A 21,214-nucleotide genomic window follows, 5' to 3' on the forward strand; every position below is an offset into this window, starting at 1 on the left:
CCGCTCCCCTTGTTGGCTACGCCCATGACTCACACTCAATATCCTAAAAAAGTGAAAGCTGGTGGTATAATTAACAATAAAATTATTGGACCTTACTTTTTTGACTTCACAGTTAATGTTGAGATTTACCTAGATTTTTTGATTAATTTCTTGGTGCCAACATTACGAAGACTTTTTCCTGATGTTAATCATCCAAATGAGATGGATAGATCTATTTACTACCAACGAGACGGAGGTCCAGCGCATTTTGCACGTACAGAAACTATTTAAACAAGGTTTTTTCCAATAGGTGGATTGGAAGACGTGGAAGATCGAATGGCCGGCTGGATCCCCCGATTTGACTCCTACTGAGTACACGTCTTTTGAAGTTATTTAAAATCTAAAGTGTGTTTCAATAAACAAGACAATATTGCTGATTTAAAAGTTAGGATAACGGAAAAAATTAACAAAATAATAACCCCTGAGGTCATACAAAATATTATACGAAATTTCCAAAATCCCTTCGATTATTGTCAAGATGTGAATGGTGGTCATTTTTAACATTCAATTTTATTGTAAAGTACATTAAAAAATATATTCTAAATAATATGCGACATTATTATCTTCATTGTACGTAAAGTTCTGTTATTGAGACATTATCATAATTTTACATATTAAAAATTAATTTTCTTAGTTATAATTGAACCAAATTTGAAAAAAATTTTAATGCTGAGTAGAAGACTAAATTCTATTTGCAACAATGTACCACAAGACCCCCTACTTTATCTAAAATTTTCGAGGGCTTATAATTTAGAGGGGATAATAAATTTTAAATTTAAGAATAAAAATCGACCTGTTTCGGGTTTCGTTAACATAGCATATAAGGCTAAAATTGAATTTATTCCATACATATGGACCGCATTGTATATTTCATATCGCAGTCATTCAACCGATTTTGGTTTGTTAAATGAAACTGAGAAAACACATCTTCATATTTATTTTGCATCGTTACATAATATCTTTTTGTACATTCACTTTAAATATATTATAAATAGAAAGACAGTCCAGCAAACATGTCATTAGTTTTTTCCATTTGAAATGGTTTATAACATTGATGAATTGAGCCAACATTTTTAGGATAACCGCACTTGCATTTTGTATAGAATACATTGTACCTCAATTAAGAGTACTTGAATCTTGAGTACCGTTTTCAGTACTTCGGTCCTAATGAATACACCAAACAAACGGTTTTTCTTCAAACATTGATTTCTGAAAAAAATAAAAACTTGAATTTATTTAAGATGGTGGTTTGATGGAAGAATGTCTTCAAAAATTGTGCAGTGATTGTTTTTTAGTAATCGCTTTAAGTACTAGGTCGGAAAAAGAAAAACGTTTTCATTTTATATACTTAATAACCATAATAATAATATTATTATGGAAAGCTTGGTAGATATTAGAAGGATGCTGTTCATTATCGCAACGACTTACTAATTTGATATCTTAATAATAATTTAGTTTCTTCTTTTCAGAAGTTTGAATACTTTTTGTAAAACTATTACTGAGGATGTAATTTTGACTTTTTTCATACAACAATCAGAATTCGTTAAGCCTTCTACTCTGTGAAGCATCTACTCGGTGCCAAAAAATAGCATTTTAGCTAAAGATGTTCTAAACATAACCACGTTTTCGAAGGTTATTTATTTATATATATATAAAGCAAAGAAATCAGAAGTCTGCAACATAAAACAAATAGACAAATTTATTAAGGAATCCGATAAAGAAACGTACCTATTGCTGAAGATAAATTAATAGAATATTAGAATTGCGAGTTTGAACATAACTTGTTTTTACATTTAGTAGCAACAGTATGGTACTGGCATGATTTGAGAAAAAAATAGTTTTGGATAATTTATATACAACTTTTATTATATATTTTTTCATTGATCAATATTTATAGAGAAAAAAATTATTGCAAATTCAAAATTTTTTTAGGTAGTTCAAACATTTCAGTAAAGCGGCCATATTGCGATACGTTATAGACACTGAACATATGATACAAAGTGAATACGACAATAATTCTCTGTGTTATTCTAAAATAAGCGTTATTATTAAACTTTAATTAATCTGGAAAATTGTATATAGCCGTGTTTTGTGCCGGGATGTAAAAATAACACGACTAAAACACCTTTTGTGATGCCAAGAAATTCGAATATACTACAATAAAACTGGTTTGAAAGTGTTGGTCGATTTGACGATCCTGCGAGATGAAATTATTTTTATTGCCAGGATAATTTACAGGTGAGTAAAATTTAACTTATTTTAATATTTTATAGTAATTGAGTTTATTATGCTACTAAGTTTTTAACGTGATTATGTAATAATGTAAGAACCTATAAAAGGTTCATTCACGTTATTCTTATACGAGTATATAGAAAAATGTTTATTTCATACGTTACTAATAAATAAAAACTGTATTATAACAGCACATGCTAAGTTGCCGGCAACGATAATCTCGTGACTATCAAGCAGATAATGCTCAATGTTTTTATTAAACCTATGACGTCACTGAATTAAATATTTAGATATTATTGTTTCACTTTCAATTAAATATTTTACTTAATAAATATTTATTTCATGTCAAGGAGTTATGAAATAAACAAAAAAATAAATACTTTAAAAAATGCAACTACCATCTTATTAGGTTAACGAGGTTAACAAGGACAAGGAAGATAAAAATTCCAGATTAGAAAACACACATTGAAAGAACATTTGTCGTAATTGGCAAGAAAATTTGATATTATACAGGCAAAATTTGGCATCCCATGCTCGACACATAAGATTTTTAATAAATTATTAAAAAGTAAAATGTTAGATTTATCCTGTTGGTATTCCACAGTTTTGGGAATATGGGGCTGAAGATTACAGAATCTTTGGAGCTACCAAATTCTAAAAATTACACAGGTCATTGCCTTTGTCGAGCTTTAGCGACGTGATTTGCTGATAATGGTAGACATATTACATATTTAAAGAGTCTACCAATGTCGGTAGCTATAAACAATTCATTTATAAACAACATTAAAATTGCCAACACCATACAAAATTTCTCTTATGAAAACAATCAACATGATTTGGATAATTCACCTTCATATTCTGAGAATAGAGCATGAAGTCTTCAGCCAAGTCTTTAAACAAAAAACACATTTCAAATAAATTGTTCCCGTTCAATATTAACAATTGATCAAATTTCAATATAAATATTAATATAAGCAAGATTTAGAATGTTCCTGATTTTCTTCTATAAATGAATAATATAAAAAATGTGATTTACTTATTTCTTGTCACATAGATAAGTGAAAAAAATGAATCGTCGAATTCGTCAAATTGAAGACGTCATCAATATTTTATTTTACAATTTTCTGCATTATCAGAAGTAGGGGTCTCAAAGAAAAACGAGAAAATATAAAATCGAAAGAAACTTGATTTTAATAATAACGTTTAAATTACCTGAATATTGGAACAAAGCTATTTCTTACGGGAATTGTTCAAATTGTGTCCCATTCACTAGATGATATGGCCAAGACGAAGGTTTTCGATCATTTGTCGAATTATAAGAGTCATTTCTTGCTTAATTTGTTCCATCAAGTCCCTTAATTTGTATGTTTTTGTATGTTGGGTTAATAGAGAATGCCAGACCAAAAAATCAAAAGGGAGTAAGATCATGTGACCTTGGTGGCCACTCCATTGATCCCCCTTCTTTCAAATTTGTTATCCAGAAACCTTCAATCATTAAGATCATAATAAAGTGGAAACAAATTCTGCGTTCCAAGTTTTCCCTACTACCTATTCGGATCTACAGTCGACACAATTAGGTCCGGAAGCACTGACATACGAAGCTGTTCCAAATATCGCTCAGCTGTTTAATTCCCGTAAATGAAATAAAGACCAATTCTATCCATTCTAGTGGCGATTTTTCTGTGCACAGTAGCGACAATTGTGTCAATTTACTATACGACTTAAGCAAAACATTGCTTTATTTGAAAAACGGAACACACTGTTTACACCACCAATACACAAGCTCTAACAAATTACTGTCTGACGCGCGTTTTATTGACCCAGCTAGTCCCAGAAGACAATAACTTGGTTATCGAATAGCGCGTCAGACAGTGTATTTGTGAGTCTTGGTGTAGTGGTAGTATAAAAAGTTTGTTGAGTATCACCATCGGTTCTAGAAATTCCAACTTAGGCATTTGAAAATACTACTCTATTAAGGAGATTTGGATTTTTATCACAATACCTCATGAAAATACCCAACGTCTGCCCGTATAATATCCTGTGAGTTTGTGAACTAGCTGCAGACTGACAAATTGGTATGACGCTAATTGTAAATCTGACCCAAACAGTTGTTTTATTATTATTATTACTATTATTATTTTGAAAATAGTGAAGAGAAACTATACATATTGAACTTAGGAACAAATTAAACATAGTACGATATTTATTAACAAGTTGGTAAAGGCATTAACAACAAAAGTTGGAAACAGAATAAGAACGCTGAATAGACTTTTGTGAGACGTTGTCTACAAATCACAAGAAATGACAGAATTCATTGGGAGTAAAATTCTTAAGGCCGCTTGACATGGTGCAAGACAACGTGCAAGAAATTGCATGCAATTTCATGGTAAAAATATTGCATAGATGAATATTGCACGTCGCTTGATATTATGCAAGTCTTTTTCCATTGCATTATGGCTGTATCTTACAAAATTTTAATTAGTAAGAGCAAACAAATTCCTAATCTCAATTTTTGTTCAATATTTTGTAGCCGGTTTGAAAATGAGAATTACAAAATTAAGTAAGTAACGTGAATAAGTAGTAGTAGTAGGAAGTAGCACTAGGATAATATTTGCGCAAATTTTTCTTGGTTCCTTAGATTGTTTGTCAAAAATAATAATCAATCAAGATTTGAAACTTTTTTCTGCTCCCTATTTATCCATATTATGTATATTACAATGGTATAAATAGATACTTTATTTTATCTGAATTTTCCTAGAAAATTTCGTAGTAATCCAATATTTTGATATGTTTGAAGAATCTAAGAGAATCTTGGAGAGAGAAATGGATTGGCTATAAAAGTAATACTTGACTGGTAAGCTAAAAAGTCAGAAGAGGACATTAAGAAGTTGTAAACCTTGATTTCTGTGATCTTCAATTATGTTAATAAATATTACATAGGAAGTAACTGGAGTTACAGACAATTGATTCAAAATATCAAAACTTACCGCAACATGACCATTACTTGCAGTATTTTCTATGATAAATGGAGTCATTCAGTGAATCTAGGTAGATATAATGAGATTTTAATATGTCACACACTCCATACATTTTAATAAAAAAATACACGTAATTGTTCATAAAATTAACATACAGATTAAAATATTTTTTGGATGGAACGGAAAACGTCTTTCTTTCCTAAGTACGCAATAAAAATTGTAGCACACATAAATTCCATGAAATGTTCTATTTTCATTTTTACTAAGCAAAGTTCTAGAACAAACGATTTTCGAAATATGATTGTTCTGATCAATTTCACCCACTCGAGAGTAGTTTTGCGAAGTACCGTCATAAATACATTACGTTTTTTAGAAAACAATAAAGAAGATGCCAAGATTCTTATACACAGATATACACGTCTTCTGTCAATAAAATTTATAAGGATTATTTCTTTCAACGAACTGTACCAATGAAAATTCAGTTCGAGAACAATGCCACAGTTTTCGTTGTTTCTTTTTTCTATCCAATTCATTCAAGATCAAAATAAAACATTGAATAGATATTTCCTATAAGGAGCAATTTTCATTTCATTTTAGAAAGTTTATTATTCTTTCTACATTTTTTTTGTTTGAACCTTTCTGTAATTCGTAAATTGAGATTTCTTTTTTTGTAATATGCAACTTATTTCACTTATTTATATATATTTTCATATTTGTTATATTTACAACAACGACCTAGTAATCAAAAACATGCAAGATATCACTGAATACATGAAAAATTGATTGAAATATAATTTCCAAAATAGTTGCATCTATCCATCTTTCAATTTCTTACCTTGAACAATAATAAAAAAACATTTTAATCATTGTGAAAGACCAGAGCTTTAGAATTATTTCATGGAAAATCGAAATCATTCTTTGATGTAATTTAATATGGATTTAACTATGTTTTTTCTACTGTCTCATTGAGAAGAATCCACTTCATCATTTCCACTATATAGTTGCATACATTATCCTGATATCTTAAAGTAGCTCTAAACTAAATCCTTCCTTCCTACTAACAACCTTCCTGCTATACGAATCATTCTTGTATTTAAATTATCAAGCCAAATTAAAAAATTCAGCTCACCTATGATATCTAACGAAATCTAATCCAGGCCAAATTTCGTTTTCTAAATTTAACAAATTTGCATTCCATTTCCTCGTGCTTATGGGACTAGAAATTCGACACAAAATTCTTGACGTATTTACAATTCTAATTTTGGGATGATGACTGTCATAGTTTCACAAATACTTAGTGCTTCTGCCAGTGAAATATTTATTCTTTTTTTCCCCAGCAAAAAAATTGTTTCAAAAAAACACATACACAGTGAAATAAATACCAATAAATCCAAAAAAGCAATACGTATTTTTTTAGAATATATATAATTTAGCAAGGTTAATTTGGTGCTGTCGATGAGCTGTGACAGATTTATTAATAAGAAACAGGGTATTCATTTTACGTTTGGTTCACCTGGAAGAACTAAAAATCTAGTAAAAATAAATTGAATGTCAGTCGTGGATATAGACACCCAAGGCCAGCACTTTGTCCTGTCCCACCTAGATCCGCAGCTGTTATCGTTTCCCAACATTTCCAAGTAAATTCCATTTATTTTATCAATACTGAAATATTCTTGAAACTTATGTATACACAGAAGAGCAATATTTATTTTTCCTAATATTCCTATTTTATTTTTATTTAAAGATAAAATTTTCTTTTTTGTAAATATTTGCATAGGAAGATTGCATTTAAATCGTGACATTGTCGATAAAATCCTTCATGTGAAATTTTTTCATAAGCTGCGTTTGCATACTTGATTCAACAGGAACATCATTCACGACAAATACTCATTGCTATGACATGGTCTGAATATTCAAATACATTATACTAGCTATATTACGGTAGAATTTCGTTTCTATTATGTTGTGTACATCCAGTAAACATATATCATACCTAGTACATTTTCTGTATCATTCCATTCATTCAAATGAATACATACTAATAAGAATTTGAAAAATGGCTTATTCCATTATTGGATATTTCTAAAAATATAGTATCGTCTGAATAACTTATGATACAATCATGCATCAACATATAAAACGTACATCGAACAAAATGCAAAAATATGTCATAGACTCCTTTGACCAAAAGAGAAAGGGTAGAAATTCTAATGATGGTTAGGTGTTTTATTTAACGAAACACATTTAGAAACACCAATTGCTACAACCACAGTCTCCAAGATTGTTGCAAAATTAGATGAAAGGATGCTCTAAAATTTGAAAGATAAAAAAAAGCAACGATACAAAGTTAAATATTTTGATGTCATTGGAAGACAACCGTCACGCAACTACCACAGAAATTTTCTCAAAACAAAAGATAGTCGTTTATAATAGTAAAGGAAAGAGCAACTGCACCCATACAAAGTTTAACATGAATTCTTCATGAGATAATCGGGGAACACGTTTCAAATTTTGTAATATCTTCATGAGGCATTATGATTAAAGTTCAAATTATTGTTAATAGTCTAGTATTTCCATACTAGGAGAGCTCTAGATGGGATTTTGAGATATACTCGAGTACGTAAGATTGATATGAACGAGGATGCATTACCTATTGATAAGTACCTACAGCCAGTATGAGCTGTCATTATGGCCCAAGGGGACTCATCGAATTTATAAAAAAATCAATAATCTGAAATACCCGAGCACGTCTGATTAAAGTAGAGAGGGTTAATTGCCATCTAAGATGTCCTAATTTACCAAATAACGATGTCTGTATCTATTCGACCGCGGTCGTTTTATTATGTTAGAGGTAATATTGTCAAAGTTAAGTTGAAATTTCTGGAACCGTTGGCGTGACTAAGCGTAAACTAAAATCTAATGACTTGACTTACTTGTTTTATTACTACTACTACTAAATTGTCCCACGAATAAACCTCCTCCCGCGAAAATTAATTCCAGCGGGAAAAACCTCCTGGGCGAGAATCTTCTCATTCATTTCTTGACTACTAAACTATAGTTTGATTTGTAAGAAATTGGCCATTTGTCCCTATTTACTTTAGTAATTAGGAATTGTAGTAGTAGGCACCACTACGTTTAGGTACATCCCGACTGATTCTTTTCATTGTATCCAATATAAGATGGCCGGTATCCATTTCCTGGTAAATCAGTTAATCCACTTTCCACTTACCATCGAGAGATACAATAAGGAGAAGACCTTTATTAAGGATGTAGCTGTATTCAATGGTTATGATAAAAGAATTGTAAATAGGATAATCAATCGTACTAGGTTTAAGAAATCTCTATGTGAAACCACTTTTTACAAAACCCAAAATGAAAAACAAAAAAAATTTGCACTGATACTTTTCAATCCTCTTTATACAAAAAGATTGGAAGAAATATTCAGCAGAGTAAGTTTTAAATTAGTTTATAAATCCAACAATACATTGAAACAATTTTTGGGCAATCCTAAGGATAAATTACAAATTTAGAAAAGAGTGGTATATATAAAATTAGCTGTGGTGATTGTGACCGAAAGTATATTGGGCAGACTAAGAGATCTGTTATTGTCCGGTTTAAAGAGCACATAGCTCATTCGAAATATAGACGGACTGGTGAATCAGTTATTGTCAATCACGCTGCCAGACACAATCATGACATAAATATTAATAATGTAAAATTGTTTGCAAAAATAAATTGTTGGATGCATTTGAAAGTATTGAAATTGCCAGATGTAAGAGTAGCTTAAATAGGGACAAAGGGCCAATTCCTTACAGCCCGCTCCATAGTTTAGTAATCAAGATCTGAATGAGAGGATTCTCGCCAAGGAGTTTTTTCCCTAACTAATTTTCGCAGAAGAAAGTTTATTGGTGGGAAAATTTAGTATAATACAGGTAAGTTAAGTCAATAGATTTTAGTTTATCTTCAGTCTCTGAAGACGATAACTTGGTTATCGAAACGTGCGTCAGACAGTGTGATTGTGAGTGTTGGTGGTGTAAACCAAAAGTGATATTTTAATGTAGGACAGCACTTGCGGCCAGGCGGAAGTGATAAATTTACCATTATTGGTCTGCTATCTAAACACAAGCTTTTGAACCAATGTATGTCACTGATCTCTAAGTCAGTGATGTACATTTAATAGTTATTCGTAGTCAAAAAACTTCTGTGAGAGAGCATGTGCATTGATTTAATAACTATTAGATTTTCTATGATGAAGAACGAGATGGTTGAACGTCGAAATTTGGATGTAGTGATCCACGTCTGGATGAGGGTGAGGTAATGGTTAATTGTTGGGTGGGGTGATAAATATTCTACGATTCACTACATTATAAACAATGCAAAGAACTTCAGATTCAGATTCACAGATTTTACTATTTTTTTTTCAAAGGCCATTCATTATCTCGTGGCCCAATGACAGCCTTTGATTGTAGTTAAAGTCGGAAATTTAGGTTCAGTGCAGATATTAATCTAACGAACTCGAGTAGGTATTTTAAGATGGTGATTTTTTTACACATACAAAAATTCGCTGCTTTCTTGTGTCACTTCCAAATCATCAGAGTATAAAATGGATGGATGGATGGATGGAGATATCTGTAGGGTCAACACCCCCTTCACTAAGAAAAACGTCAGATTAATATATATTTCATTTCAGTGACATTCTAGTGCATGAAAATATGTCTTACGCGCTCGAGTATTTCCATGTCACTGTTTTATTTACAATTTTGAAAATCTGACACCAGCGCTAAAAGTTCTCTCAATGATCTAATCAATTCCAGTAGGTTTTCACAACGCTCAAGTAAATCCACCTTCCTATCAGCCAAGACAAGATTTTGTTTATGTGATAAAATACTGATCTCACAAAAATCCCCACTTTTTTCAGGCAGAAGAAATAATAGGGAAAATCTGGAAGCTACCTAATTCACTTGATATTACTCCCCTTCTTTTTTTCTGTAGAGACAGTTGAACAATCGGGTCTATATAATTTAGAAGACATAATGGAACGAACTAGACATGCAATGACTCTACCAACGTCTTTGCCTGTGACAGATAGTGAACGGGATACAATTTGACAATTCCTGTAAGAAATAGTTTTGGTTTAATACAATGTTTAGTTATTGGAAAAATTATAACTAAAATTAAGTTTTTATTAGTTTTTTATTTTCTTATTTGAAGTCAAAGACCTTATATGTAATACTCCTTTATGGACAGTTGGTATGGGAAAAAACAGTTCGACAATATTCATTTTCTTCCTCGTTCGAGACACTTTATCTACACTGCGCATGCTTGAGAATGCTCAGAACCGAGCTGGAACCTCGGAAGATAAAGAAATCGTTGCCATTCTGTCTTTCTTAGTCGGAACAGCTTCCACTTATAGAAACTGTCCATATAGTATCATATATATGTCAAAAACAAATTTGACGTTTTGTTTATTTGACTAGTGTCAAAAGACGCGGAATGAAATATGTTTTAGATTTTCTTTCAACTTTGTACTCTTATTAATTTCATGTGTTATTCATCTCTACATATCAAAGATATTTACCTTTAACGTATACAACACACATAATAGAGTGAGAGCATACAATTTACAACGGCGTGTTTCTCATATTAAAGTCTTGTCAAATAACTTGAGTTTCGGTCGACGTTCTAAACGAGTTGATACGCGTTTGTGATATGATTGCACTATGTTGTTTTCGAGACGGCTGATATGCTAATCCATAAGTGTTGTTGTTCCTTCGACTTGGACAAAATATTCCTGTAATGGCAAGGTACATTCGATTTGTGCTGTCCTAAAAAAGAAATAAAAGTGCATTATCACTACCGTGCATGTTATAATTTAGTAAGGTTCGGTTGGTGCTATCGATGAGCTGTGACAGATTTATTAATAAGAAACAAAGTAATCATTTCACATTTGGTAGAGCTGGAAGAACTTAAAATCTAGTAAAAACAATTGAATATCGGTCATGGATATCAACATGGACTTTACCATCTTCTAAAATAGACACATGAGGAATGGATCTTGCCCTGTCCCATCTAGATCCGCAGCTGTCATCGTTTCCCAAGAAAGTCCTATTTATTTTATCAATACTGAATTATTCTTGAAAATTTCCTATACACAGAAGAGCAATATTTATTTTTCCTAATATTTATATTTTTTCTATTTTATTTTTATCCAAATATAAAATTGGTTACGCTTTCTCTTTCGTAAATAGTATGACGTAGAATGATAGTGAGGGTGAGTCTGGTCAGCGCCCGTGTGCTAAATCAATGACTACATAGTTCAAACTCATTGTCTGGAGAAAAATAACTTACTTTGATTTCCTTCATCCTTATGGTGTATATGATAGGATTGGCAAACATCTTCATAATAATGAGTGTATTTTCTATTAAACGAACAATCATCACTTCATATTTATAATCTCGGTTGACTTTTTCAAGAGTTTTTCCACTTATTGGACAATCATCACAAGATAGTATGTAAAATAGTAGAGCGGGCATCCAACCAATAAAGCAAGATCCTAGAAAGATAAATTATCATTAAATATATTCCAATAAAACAATAACAGTAGCGATGGTCGCATTCAGTTGTACAACCCTTCGGTGATACATACGCTACAAACTCAACACGTTCTGGAGCGGACAAAAACTGGGACAAAACAAAACCAGAAGTTTGTTAAATCAACTGTGTTCTGTGATCAAACGTTAAGCTGTAGCCTTCTTAGAAGAAAAACGATTCTATTCGGTCAAGAGGATGAGAAAAATCAATTGAAGCTCCATAATTTAGTTTTGAATTATAATGTCCATTTGTATATACATATAAAAGTAAGTGAATGCTGGATACACATTGTAATTCTTTAAATAAATAAGACAAGTACTACCAAATAATGAACACTCGTTAAGTTTAATAAGAATAATTACGTTTGAATACACTAAACAAAAATCAACCAAAATGTAAAAAATACACTTGTCAAAAACTAATAATTTACATAAATCAAAAACGGCGAATGTTCATCACGTTCCCGATTATTACCGCTAAGCACTACGTCCGCTGAATGCGATCAACGATTAAGCTACTTTTAACTTAAATCATTATGAAAACACCTAATCGTTATAACGTTTTTTTTAACCGGGCTACCTAGCATTGGTTAACTATTCAATAAAAGAAACTTCACTTCTGGGAATAATTAGATTATAATTGATCTATTGAAGAGTATAATCAAATAGTTGATTTACTAAGAAGCCGGTTTCTATAGAAATATTAACCATAGGAAGACGGGAGGTATAAGAATAATAGACTTGACTTTGAGTGGTCGTTTTTATATTTTATGGGGACTGTGTTGTTTGTTGTGATAATAAAATTTTCACAAATAACGGAAAATTTCTCTCAACTCCGCCTACAGAGAGATAGAGTAGTCCGAAGGTTCTGTTGCCGGTTCCAAGCCCGGATAAAGGAGGAGAATTTAAAGGTGAGGCTAGCAATGTGACTTTTAGAAAATCCTACACTGCTCAACTAATACTATGGCATCGGAAACAGGATGGATGATTTTGGTAAACAACACGGCGAGAAAAAGGAGAAAACGAGAATGGAAACGGAATATACTCAGATTGGCCTGCTGGAATACCGCATCATGGAACAACAAAAATCAGGAAGACCTACTAGAAATTGCTATTAATAACATCGATATTTGCATGCTATCAGAAACCAAGAAAAAAGGCAAGGGCAACACGAGAAATGGGAGCTGTATTCTGTTTCATAGTGGAGTAGATAAGTACATCAGAGCACAGGCAGGAGTTGGAATAGTAGGACACGAGAAACTGGAACATCTCATTGAAGACGTACAGTACATACACCAAAATATAATGTATATGACAATAAAACTCGAAAACGATATAACCCATCTGATAAGCGTGTACGCATCAGATATAACGAAATCCAGAGAGGAAAGAGAACAGTTTTTCGATTATCTACAAAACACCCTGGATAGACTACCAAGGAACGACAAGGTATTCCTAATTGGAGACCTTAACTCAGGTATAGGTAATGATGCAATTCCACGTACCATGCAATGCTTTAACGAGGAAAGAAGAAATTAGAATGGTAACATGCTTCTGGAGTTGTGCACATATAACGAGCTAAGAATCAATAATACATTTTTTTAGCATAAGGATCAACAAAAATATACATTGAATAATACTAGGGGAGATAAATCGATTATTGATTGCGTGATCACGAACAGAAAAGTAGAACCGTAACATATCCTTGATGTCAGAGTATTAACATCGGCAAACATAGGAACAGAACATAATCTTATCTTGTGCAAGTACCGAACCGCAAGCATTCGGAAAAAGATGAAAGAACCCATCTACATCACTAAGTTCAACATAAAATCGCTGAAAGATGACAGCACAAGAGGATTATACGAACAGAGGATAATATAGTGCAAAGTGCAAAAGAAGCCATAAGAATAAAAAAGGTAAATACAAATGCTAAAGGAAAAACAAAACCTTGGCTCATCATCGAATTTAAGGAGCTCGCAAAAGAAAAGAAAAAATCGTACATCAAATATATCAACGACAGAAGCCCAGCCAAATACCAGGGCTATAAAATCGTTAGAAACCAAATAAACAACAGGATAAAACAACTAAAAAAGTAGTACTGGGAAAGACTCTCGGTCGAAATGGAGGGAGATCTATATGGTGGCCAGAGGAAGATATGGAATATGTTACGAAATAGAAGGAAACAGGTTAGGGAGGAAGTACAGGTGAATGAGATAATACAGGAGACATGGATTAAATATTTCGAAAACATGTATGGTGCGCCGAATGACAATGCATTGACTATTTAAATCACGCCAAACGACGACAACAATGAACCCGAAATAACGATGGAGGAAGTTCAGGAACCAATAAAAAACTGAAGAACCGGAAGACGCATGGCATTGATAATATGTATAAACAAGTACGGAGGAACAGAGTTACAAAAAAAACTCACGTTAACATCCCAGATGAATGGAAATCGATTATATCCCTACCAAGAAGGAGAAGAAAGAGATCCGAATAATTTTAGGAATATAACTGGTGCTCTGGTCGGTTCATGAACTTTTTACTTAGATATTGGCAAATAGAATAAGGAATAATGTACCAACTTCCGAAGAACAACAATGATTCAGGTCTAATAGATCAACAGTGGTCGCAATATTCATAGTTCGTTAGTTGGTGGAAAAGTCGATAGAATTCAATAAACCTATGTTTGTCTGTTTTGATGACTTTACCAAAGCATTTGATAGAATACGCCTGGGAGACGTGATTAGGAGTCTTGAGAAAAACAACATAGACTATAAGTACCAACGAATCATCAAAGAACTTCATATCGGAACCAGATCAAGAACTAAAGCTAAGGTAGGACTCTCTGAAGAAGTTCAAATTAATACTGGTGTTCAGCAGGGAGACAGACTTAGCCCAACCCTATCCAACATGATATTGGATCAAATTATCGAGGAAGTCAACAAAGTCAATGCAGGACGATAGTATTGCCGTAGCAGAAAATTAAGACGACTTACAACGTCTACTATATGAGATGAAAATTTCTGCCGAAAAATTTAATATGAGCATTTCAGTCAACAAGACAAAATCAATGGTAATATCAAAAAACCTATTAGATACAAATTGACAGTCGATAGTGGAATAATACAGCAGGTATCAAGATTCAATTACCTGGGAGTGGATATATCTAGTGAAATAAACCTGACAGAGTAGGCACGATCTCAAGCGATGAAAGCATCAAAAGTCAGCGGCTGTTTGAGAGATATAGTGTAGAGAAATAAAGCGATGAGCTCACAGAGCAGACCAGAATCTATAAAACGTGTGTGTGACCTATTCTCACATATGCCTCAGAAACCAGAGCCGAGACATCAATAACAAACAAAATAATGAGAACCACAGAGATGAAAATACTGCCAACCATCAAGGGAGTCACCCTCAGGGACCGAATAAGGAGTGATGGCATAAGAGAAGAATTGGGCATACAGGATGTGGTGAGATCCCGTAGAAAGAAGGCCAGAAGACAGAGGGGCAAAGTGGGCTAAAACTCAGAAACTGAACACACGCAGACCTGTAGGCAGAGCACCAAAGAGGTGGTACGAGAGCTGGAGTTCAGCTTCTCAGGAAGATCCAGGAAGAGGACCAAACGTACAGGATTGAACAGGACCTGCTCCTATTGAAAGAGGAAGAAGAAGAAGGAAAATTTATCACCAGCTGAGCAAGTTCAAATATAAATCTAGCTTATGAGTATTGTCTTAATGTCAACACTTATAAATATAAGTTGCGAAATATATTTGCTTAATTTCTGTTTGAAAATCGTATAAGTGAGTCGTTGTGAAATTTATCTTCTAGCATGACAACGATCCCAAGCATTTCTCGAAGCTGTGCAAAGAGTATTTCAAAAAATTTTAAAGGAAGAATGTACTGAAAGTAATGATTTAGCCGTCACAGTCACCCGACCTCTCAACACTGTTGAGTTGTTGTGGACATGGAAGTCAGAAAGCGGTATAACAGATTCATAATATATGTTAATAAAAGTTTATTTTATGATCATAAAATAATCTATAACTTAAAACTAATTGGCGATTGGAGAGAAGAATAAATATTGAAGTATTCTATTGGGAGAATAGTCCGCTGTTGAGGATTATGCCTCAGAAAGTGACGAAAATGTTTATACAATTAAGTGAAAAATTATGTAGGGCATCGATTGAAGAATGTTCTCAAAATATTTTAATTATGAGAGTTTTCACCACCCGGTTTACGATTGAAAACATTTATACAAAACCAATAAATTCTACAAGCAGAGCAGCAACATGAAATAATTCAGGCGGGTCTACTCAAAACACACATTCCACTGGACAAAAACTTCTTGTAGCATGTTATATTTATCATAAAAAAAAAACGAGAAACTTGCAAGAAACATCTGAAGAATGTAATGAATCAGTTTTGTATGAACATATAAAACCAATACAAAATGCGTCAAACGTTTCCAATTTTTTATATCTGGAAATAATTTTTTTCAAAATTTTTATGTTTTAACTTATATGAATCGTTTTTAAAAGTCTTAAATAGAGAGGATCTGGAAGGATTAGATAATTTGTGGTTCATAACAATAGATTAAGTAAGAATGTCAACAACGGTATGCATTTAAATATTATTTATTTAAAAAGCACTTGAACTTTCTAACTGAATTATTCGCCAAAATCATTTTAAAGTGACACTTTAAGGCTTGTTGAAATGTTAAGCTTCGTTTACACGAGCAAGTGAAGCTATCACATGTCGACGACGTCTGAGAGTTCTTCTAAATAATAGGCGTAAATAGAGTTTGACACCAATAAGTCGCAAAACTGGCGGAAAGTAGTTGTGACAAATATCGCTTGAACGACTAAATAAGCTCTGAGAGTATTCTAGAAAGCTCGAATTCATTTCCGTTGTTGAATCTTTGTGCGAGTGAATAGTGCAAGTAGCAAAGAGACAAACCGTTGGTGGTGTAAAGAATACGCCTTATAATGAATAATTATGTTTAAAGAGTTGTGTAAAATGAAATAAAAAATAATTTATAGGGATAAAGTTAACTAACAAGAAACATTAAAACTTGAAGTCGATACATTCCACACAACAGAGATTGAAATTTAGCGGGCATTACAAAATTTACGTACTCAAGTAAATCAAGAATAAAAAATATTGAAAAATTCCTGGGAATATTTTGAATGTCTGAAGTTTCTTGGTGACAGAAACTTCATGCTCAATTCATTTAGTAACATCGATTGAGCTCTGAGAGTATGCCTTTTAGCTATCTATTCTTTGATTCATATTCTTTTTTTAGTTTCCTCCCTCCATTTTTTTCTAAGCATGCAAGAAGAACGACAGCTGCTGCAACTCTCTTGCTACGACAAGATGTTTTCACGCATGCGAGAACTTTACCGAGTGTACGCACCATAGTATGCTAAATTTTTTTCTAGGAAATAGTCTCTAGCCTTCAAAAATTTGCTAATATGTAAATGCTAGCGCAAGTTGCTCTCAGAAGTGCTATAGTGATTTACTGTCACGTGTGAATGATGCTTTAATTTTAAACAGTTCATAATTACTTACCTAAGATGAAAAGAGTTGTATACACAGCTTTGATATTTCCTTGCAGTCTAGCTTGTTCTCTTATTACCTTCTGACTTGGATTATTCGCTTGTACACTTCGTCCTTTCGACTTCGAACTCCCAGATCTAGACACGTTCTTCCATTTATTCTGTTGTTTCCTTACGGTTATTAAGATATGAGTATAACAAGAAACCATTAATATTATGGGGAAAAAATAGAAAAAACTGTAGCTCAATCTAAAAGCGAATGTCGAGAATATTTGAAAATTACAAGTATTGTAATGGATGCCGTTTATGAGCTTTTCACTATTTTCCAAGGTTGATAATGCGATTAGAACTAATACAGGACATACCCATAATGTAGCTATAACAATTGTAACTTTTCTTTTGGTAACAATCACGTTGTAATGAAGAGGTTTCATTATACCAATGTAGTGATTAAAGCTCAAGGCCAGTAGATGCAGAACTGTTATAACGATACCGCTTAAGCGTAGTAATTCCGCCACACAAGTGAAGAATGTTCTCAATCCAAGTTTGTCAATAAGCAGTAAGAAGCCAGTCATACTAGAGCTTAATGCATCTGCAACCGCCAAACTCAAACTGATTTTTAAGTTTGGCGTTAAAGGGGTCCTTACCCAAAATACGCTAAGAATGACCAAACAGTTGACGCACATGGCCAATAAACAACAAACAAGGAGGAAGGAGATGCATATTTGAGCGATTTTGACGTACGTTATATAATCATAATCTTCATCCGTGTACCAATAGGTTAGATTATCGAACGTTTCATTGATGCTGGCAGTAGAAAAAGTTGAGTTTGGATCATTAAACTCCATGTTAAATTCTAAAACAAAATTGATTGATGTTAAAATGTGAAGTTTAAATGAGCCCTAGAAAAATAATGAGAGAAATTATCAAATCACAAATAAAATAAAAATAAAAATTGTTGATTAAAAAAATTAGTAGCAGCACTAATGAATGCAAAAGTTGGCCAAAAAATTCTAGAAACGAATAATGGGATTGTTGGTACACAAAACTGTTGGTGTCACGACTGCATATCATGGTCTGTAGCATCATTTTATTTTTGAGAATTAGCTTCAGGTCTGTTAGAATGTTTGAAGATGAAGCTAGTGATGATTAGAATAGTATTCGTGATAAATGCAGATACAGTTTGCATAGTATAAGGTAAGTAGATAAAGTCCTTCAATGTAGGCATTTAACTGGTATCACAATCTGATCAATTTTATCAAAAACTAAACTACGGTTTTTCTCATTAGTATCTTTAACTTAACTAGACTAACACAACGTTGAAACAACTCAAAATGTTTGCTTCTCGTAAGTCTTCTGGTCAGGTTCTTATTGTAGAGGAGCTGGATTGTCTCGACATTGATGTAGCGTAAGAGCCATTTCTCGTGGTTTTTAGCAAATTATCCAGTAGTCTGTGTAACGGTGTCCATATCCAAGTCACTGTGGAGGTAAGTGTTCCTATAATACTAGGAAGCATTAACAATGCTTCTCAATACTATGTTGCTATATGCTAGATGCTATATTTCCATACGGTCCTAAGATCTTGCCATTTTTATAGATTTGATTAATTTTTTCTTTCTAATGTAGCTTTATATCCAATGTGATACCCGATAATTTGCCAAAGCTTAGTCCATTTATTACTTTTATGGCCGTTTCCTCGTGATCTTTACCTACTGCTACTACAGCACTATTAGCAGCAAAGGTTGCTATCGTATTAGGATCTAATTGTGGAGTATCATAATGTAAAGAACAGCAATATGTGGTACACCTGCATTCATTGCTTTCATGTCACAATAAGCGTTCTCTTGGTCGGTTCTCAAAGTTCTGTTCGGAATGTAAGACTTCAAAAGTTCTGAAAACTTCTGAAAACTCTATATCTAATCAATTCCTAGCTTTATGTCGAGGAAGACAGTTGAACAGAGTTTTCTTTCTTCTAATGATTCTTCTCAATGATTGCATATGTAATCTTATGGATCTGATCAGAAATGGAGTGGTTCTTTACAAAATCCATCTAATAATCTTGAGCTAAATTTCTATCTTCAGTAAATGGTTTGATTCTTTTAAGTAATAATTTCCCGGACAACTATATTTATAGGTTTTTATGGGTGTGGATTCATTGCTATCTCTGCTATTTTCAATATTTAATTCTAAAACATGTATTAATAAGAGAAGTGAGTTTTAGAATTGCTTTACCCTGGAACTCTTTTAAGGTTTTACCGTAATTAAGTTATACTCGTATCTTGAAACTTCTTAGGATCAATATTTTCTTCAATTTCTATTGTATAGTGAATAATGATGGATAAATTAGTTCAATGAACTTGTAACGAGTTTCACTTCAATCTTTGAAAACTAGCTAGAATCTTATGGGTTTCCCGCTATGATCCATCTTCACCAAGACCAAAAAACTAAAAGTCGGAGCAATCTATCTTCATTTTTTTTCATTGTGAAGGTGTTTTGTACCAAAAATATGCTCTCAGTGTTTATGTCATCACTGAAGAATACTACATTGAAGGAATGAAAATATTGCATGAGCCAGTGAGAAGAAAAGGGCAACAGCTTACACAATTAAGGGTTATAACCACAAATCGGTAGCGCCTCATATTTAAAAAGTCTCAAGCTTCATCAGTGTTTTCGTACAGAGTCTATCTATGGATTTTAAATGGAAATACTGCTCTAGGAATGCCGGTTTGATAACAAACTGATGATTGATACTGATGTGATGAATGTACTGAAGGCAATTTCGGGAACTGTGTCCTAGACATTCCGCTGGGCACGTGTTTAAATCGGAACTATATTGAAATATGTCACTCACTGGATGATGAAAAATGAGAACAATGCGGAGTACTCAAGAGTATGCTCAAGAGTATGGAGAAATTCGGTGAAACTTGGTCATGGAATTTGCACTGTTAAATTATGTATGTATAACTTCAGATTCTAGTCCAAGGCATCAAGTCAATCGTTCCATCTTAGATTAAAGAAAATGTTTATTATTAGACTAGATGAATCGATTCATATCCTGAAACTTTTGCGAATTGAATATGGTGTCTATTCAATTTTTTTATACTGAAAAATAGAATAGGGAAAAAAGTTTTTTGGATGATGTATATTATTACAAAAGTAGAATTTTCAGCTTCTTAAAATAAGTATTTGCTAAAATTCGTTAATTAAGGAACAGAAAGTTCTGTTCCTTACCTCAGCTTTTGTTATTTTTGGTTAGATTACACTATCGTGACTATCGTATCATAAATTCATACATCCCCAAAATTCGTGGAAAATAACAAAAGATTGGAACAATCGCCGTATAGAAATTATAACAAATCTTACCTTACTTGATTGGTAACACGTGATTAATTATTTTGAACGTGCATGTATATATTGTTGATCCATAGATGTTGGGCTCATTTCTGAAACAATGAAAATGGAATGATTATTTGCATGAAATGAAAATTTGGTGTTATCATTTGGACTCCCCAAAATTAAAATGAAAAATTGTAATTCAAGATTTCAACTGTACAGCTGGATTTCTACTCCACTATTCAAACACCCTACTCATTAGAATCAAAATCGATCGGCATAAAAAAGCAATGAGGAATTTCAAACGATAGCACAACATTTTTTTTTATTTAAATTGAATACAAAAGCAAGAAAAAACAATTTCAAGTCATTTCCGACCATTTACAAAAAACAATGATAATGAATCTCCAAATTCATAAAAAGACATACAAAGAAGCTTTAGAAATGAATATTTTTGCTTTTATTTTAGGTAATTAG

The 21,214-nt window shown here is 32.7% G+C and overlaps 1 protein-coding gene across 2 annotated transcripts in view; it reads right to left on the reverse strand.

The window, feature by feature from the left end:
- Positions 1 to 963: 963 nt before the first annotated feature.
- Positions 964 to 21,214, reverse strand: part of LOC130891551 (octopamine receptor beta-2R-like) — a 201,003-nt gene continuing 180,752 nt past the window's right edge. Inside the window, exons 2-7 of one of the 2 annotated variants that reach the window (XM_057796379.1) lie at positions 20,768 to 20,847; positions 18,149 to 18,260; positions 17,418 to 17,542; positions 11,598 to 11,803; positions 10,828 to 11,074; positions 964 to 1,248 (exon numbers count right to left, since the gene is read on the reverse strand). In XM_057796379.1, coding sequence (XP_057652362.1) covers positions 10,904 to 11,074; positions 11,598 to 11,803; positions 17,418 to 17,542; positions 18,149 to 18,252 — 606 coding nt within the window. In that variant the 5' untranslated portion in view covers positions 18,253 to 18,260; positions 20,768 to 20,847 and the 3' untranslated portion in view covers positions 964 to 1,248; positions 10,828 to 10,903. Of the gene's footprint in view, positions 1,249 to 10,827; positions 11,075 to 11,597; positions 11,804 to 17,417; positions 18,261 to 20,767; positions 20,848 to 21,214 lie in introns of both variants that reach the window. The other variant, XM_057796378.1, reaches the window with a different exon arrangement.

The sequence above is a fragment of the Diorhabda carinulata genome, chromosome 3 (assembly GCF_026250575.1).
Source record: "Diorhabda carinulata isolate Delta chromosome 3, icDioCari1.1, whole genome shotgun sequence".
NCBI lineage: Eukaryota > Metazoa > Arthropoda > Insecta > Coleoptera > Chrysomelidae > Diorhabda > Diorhabda carinulata.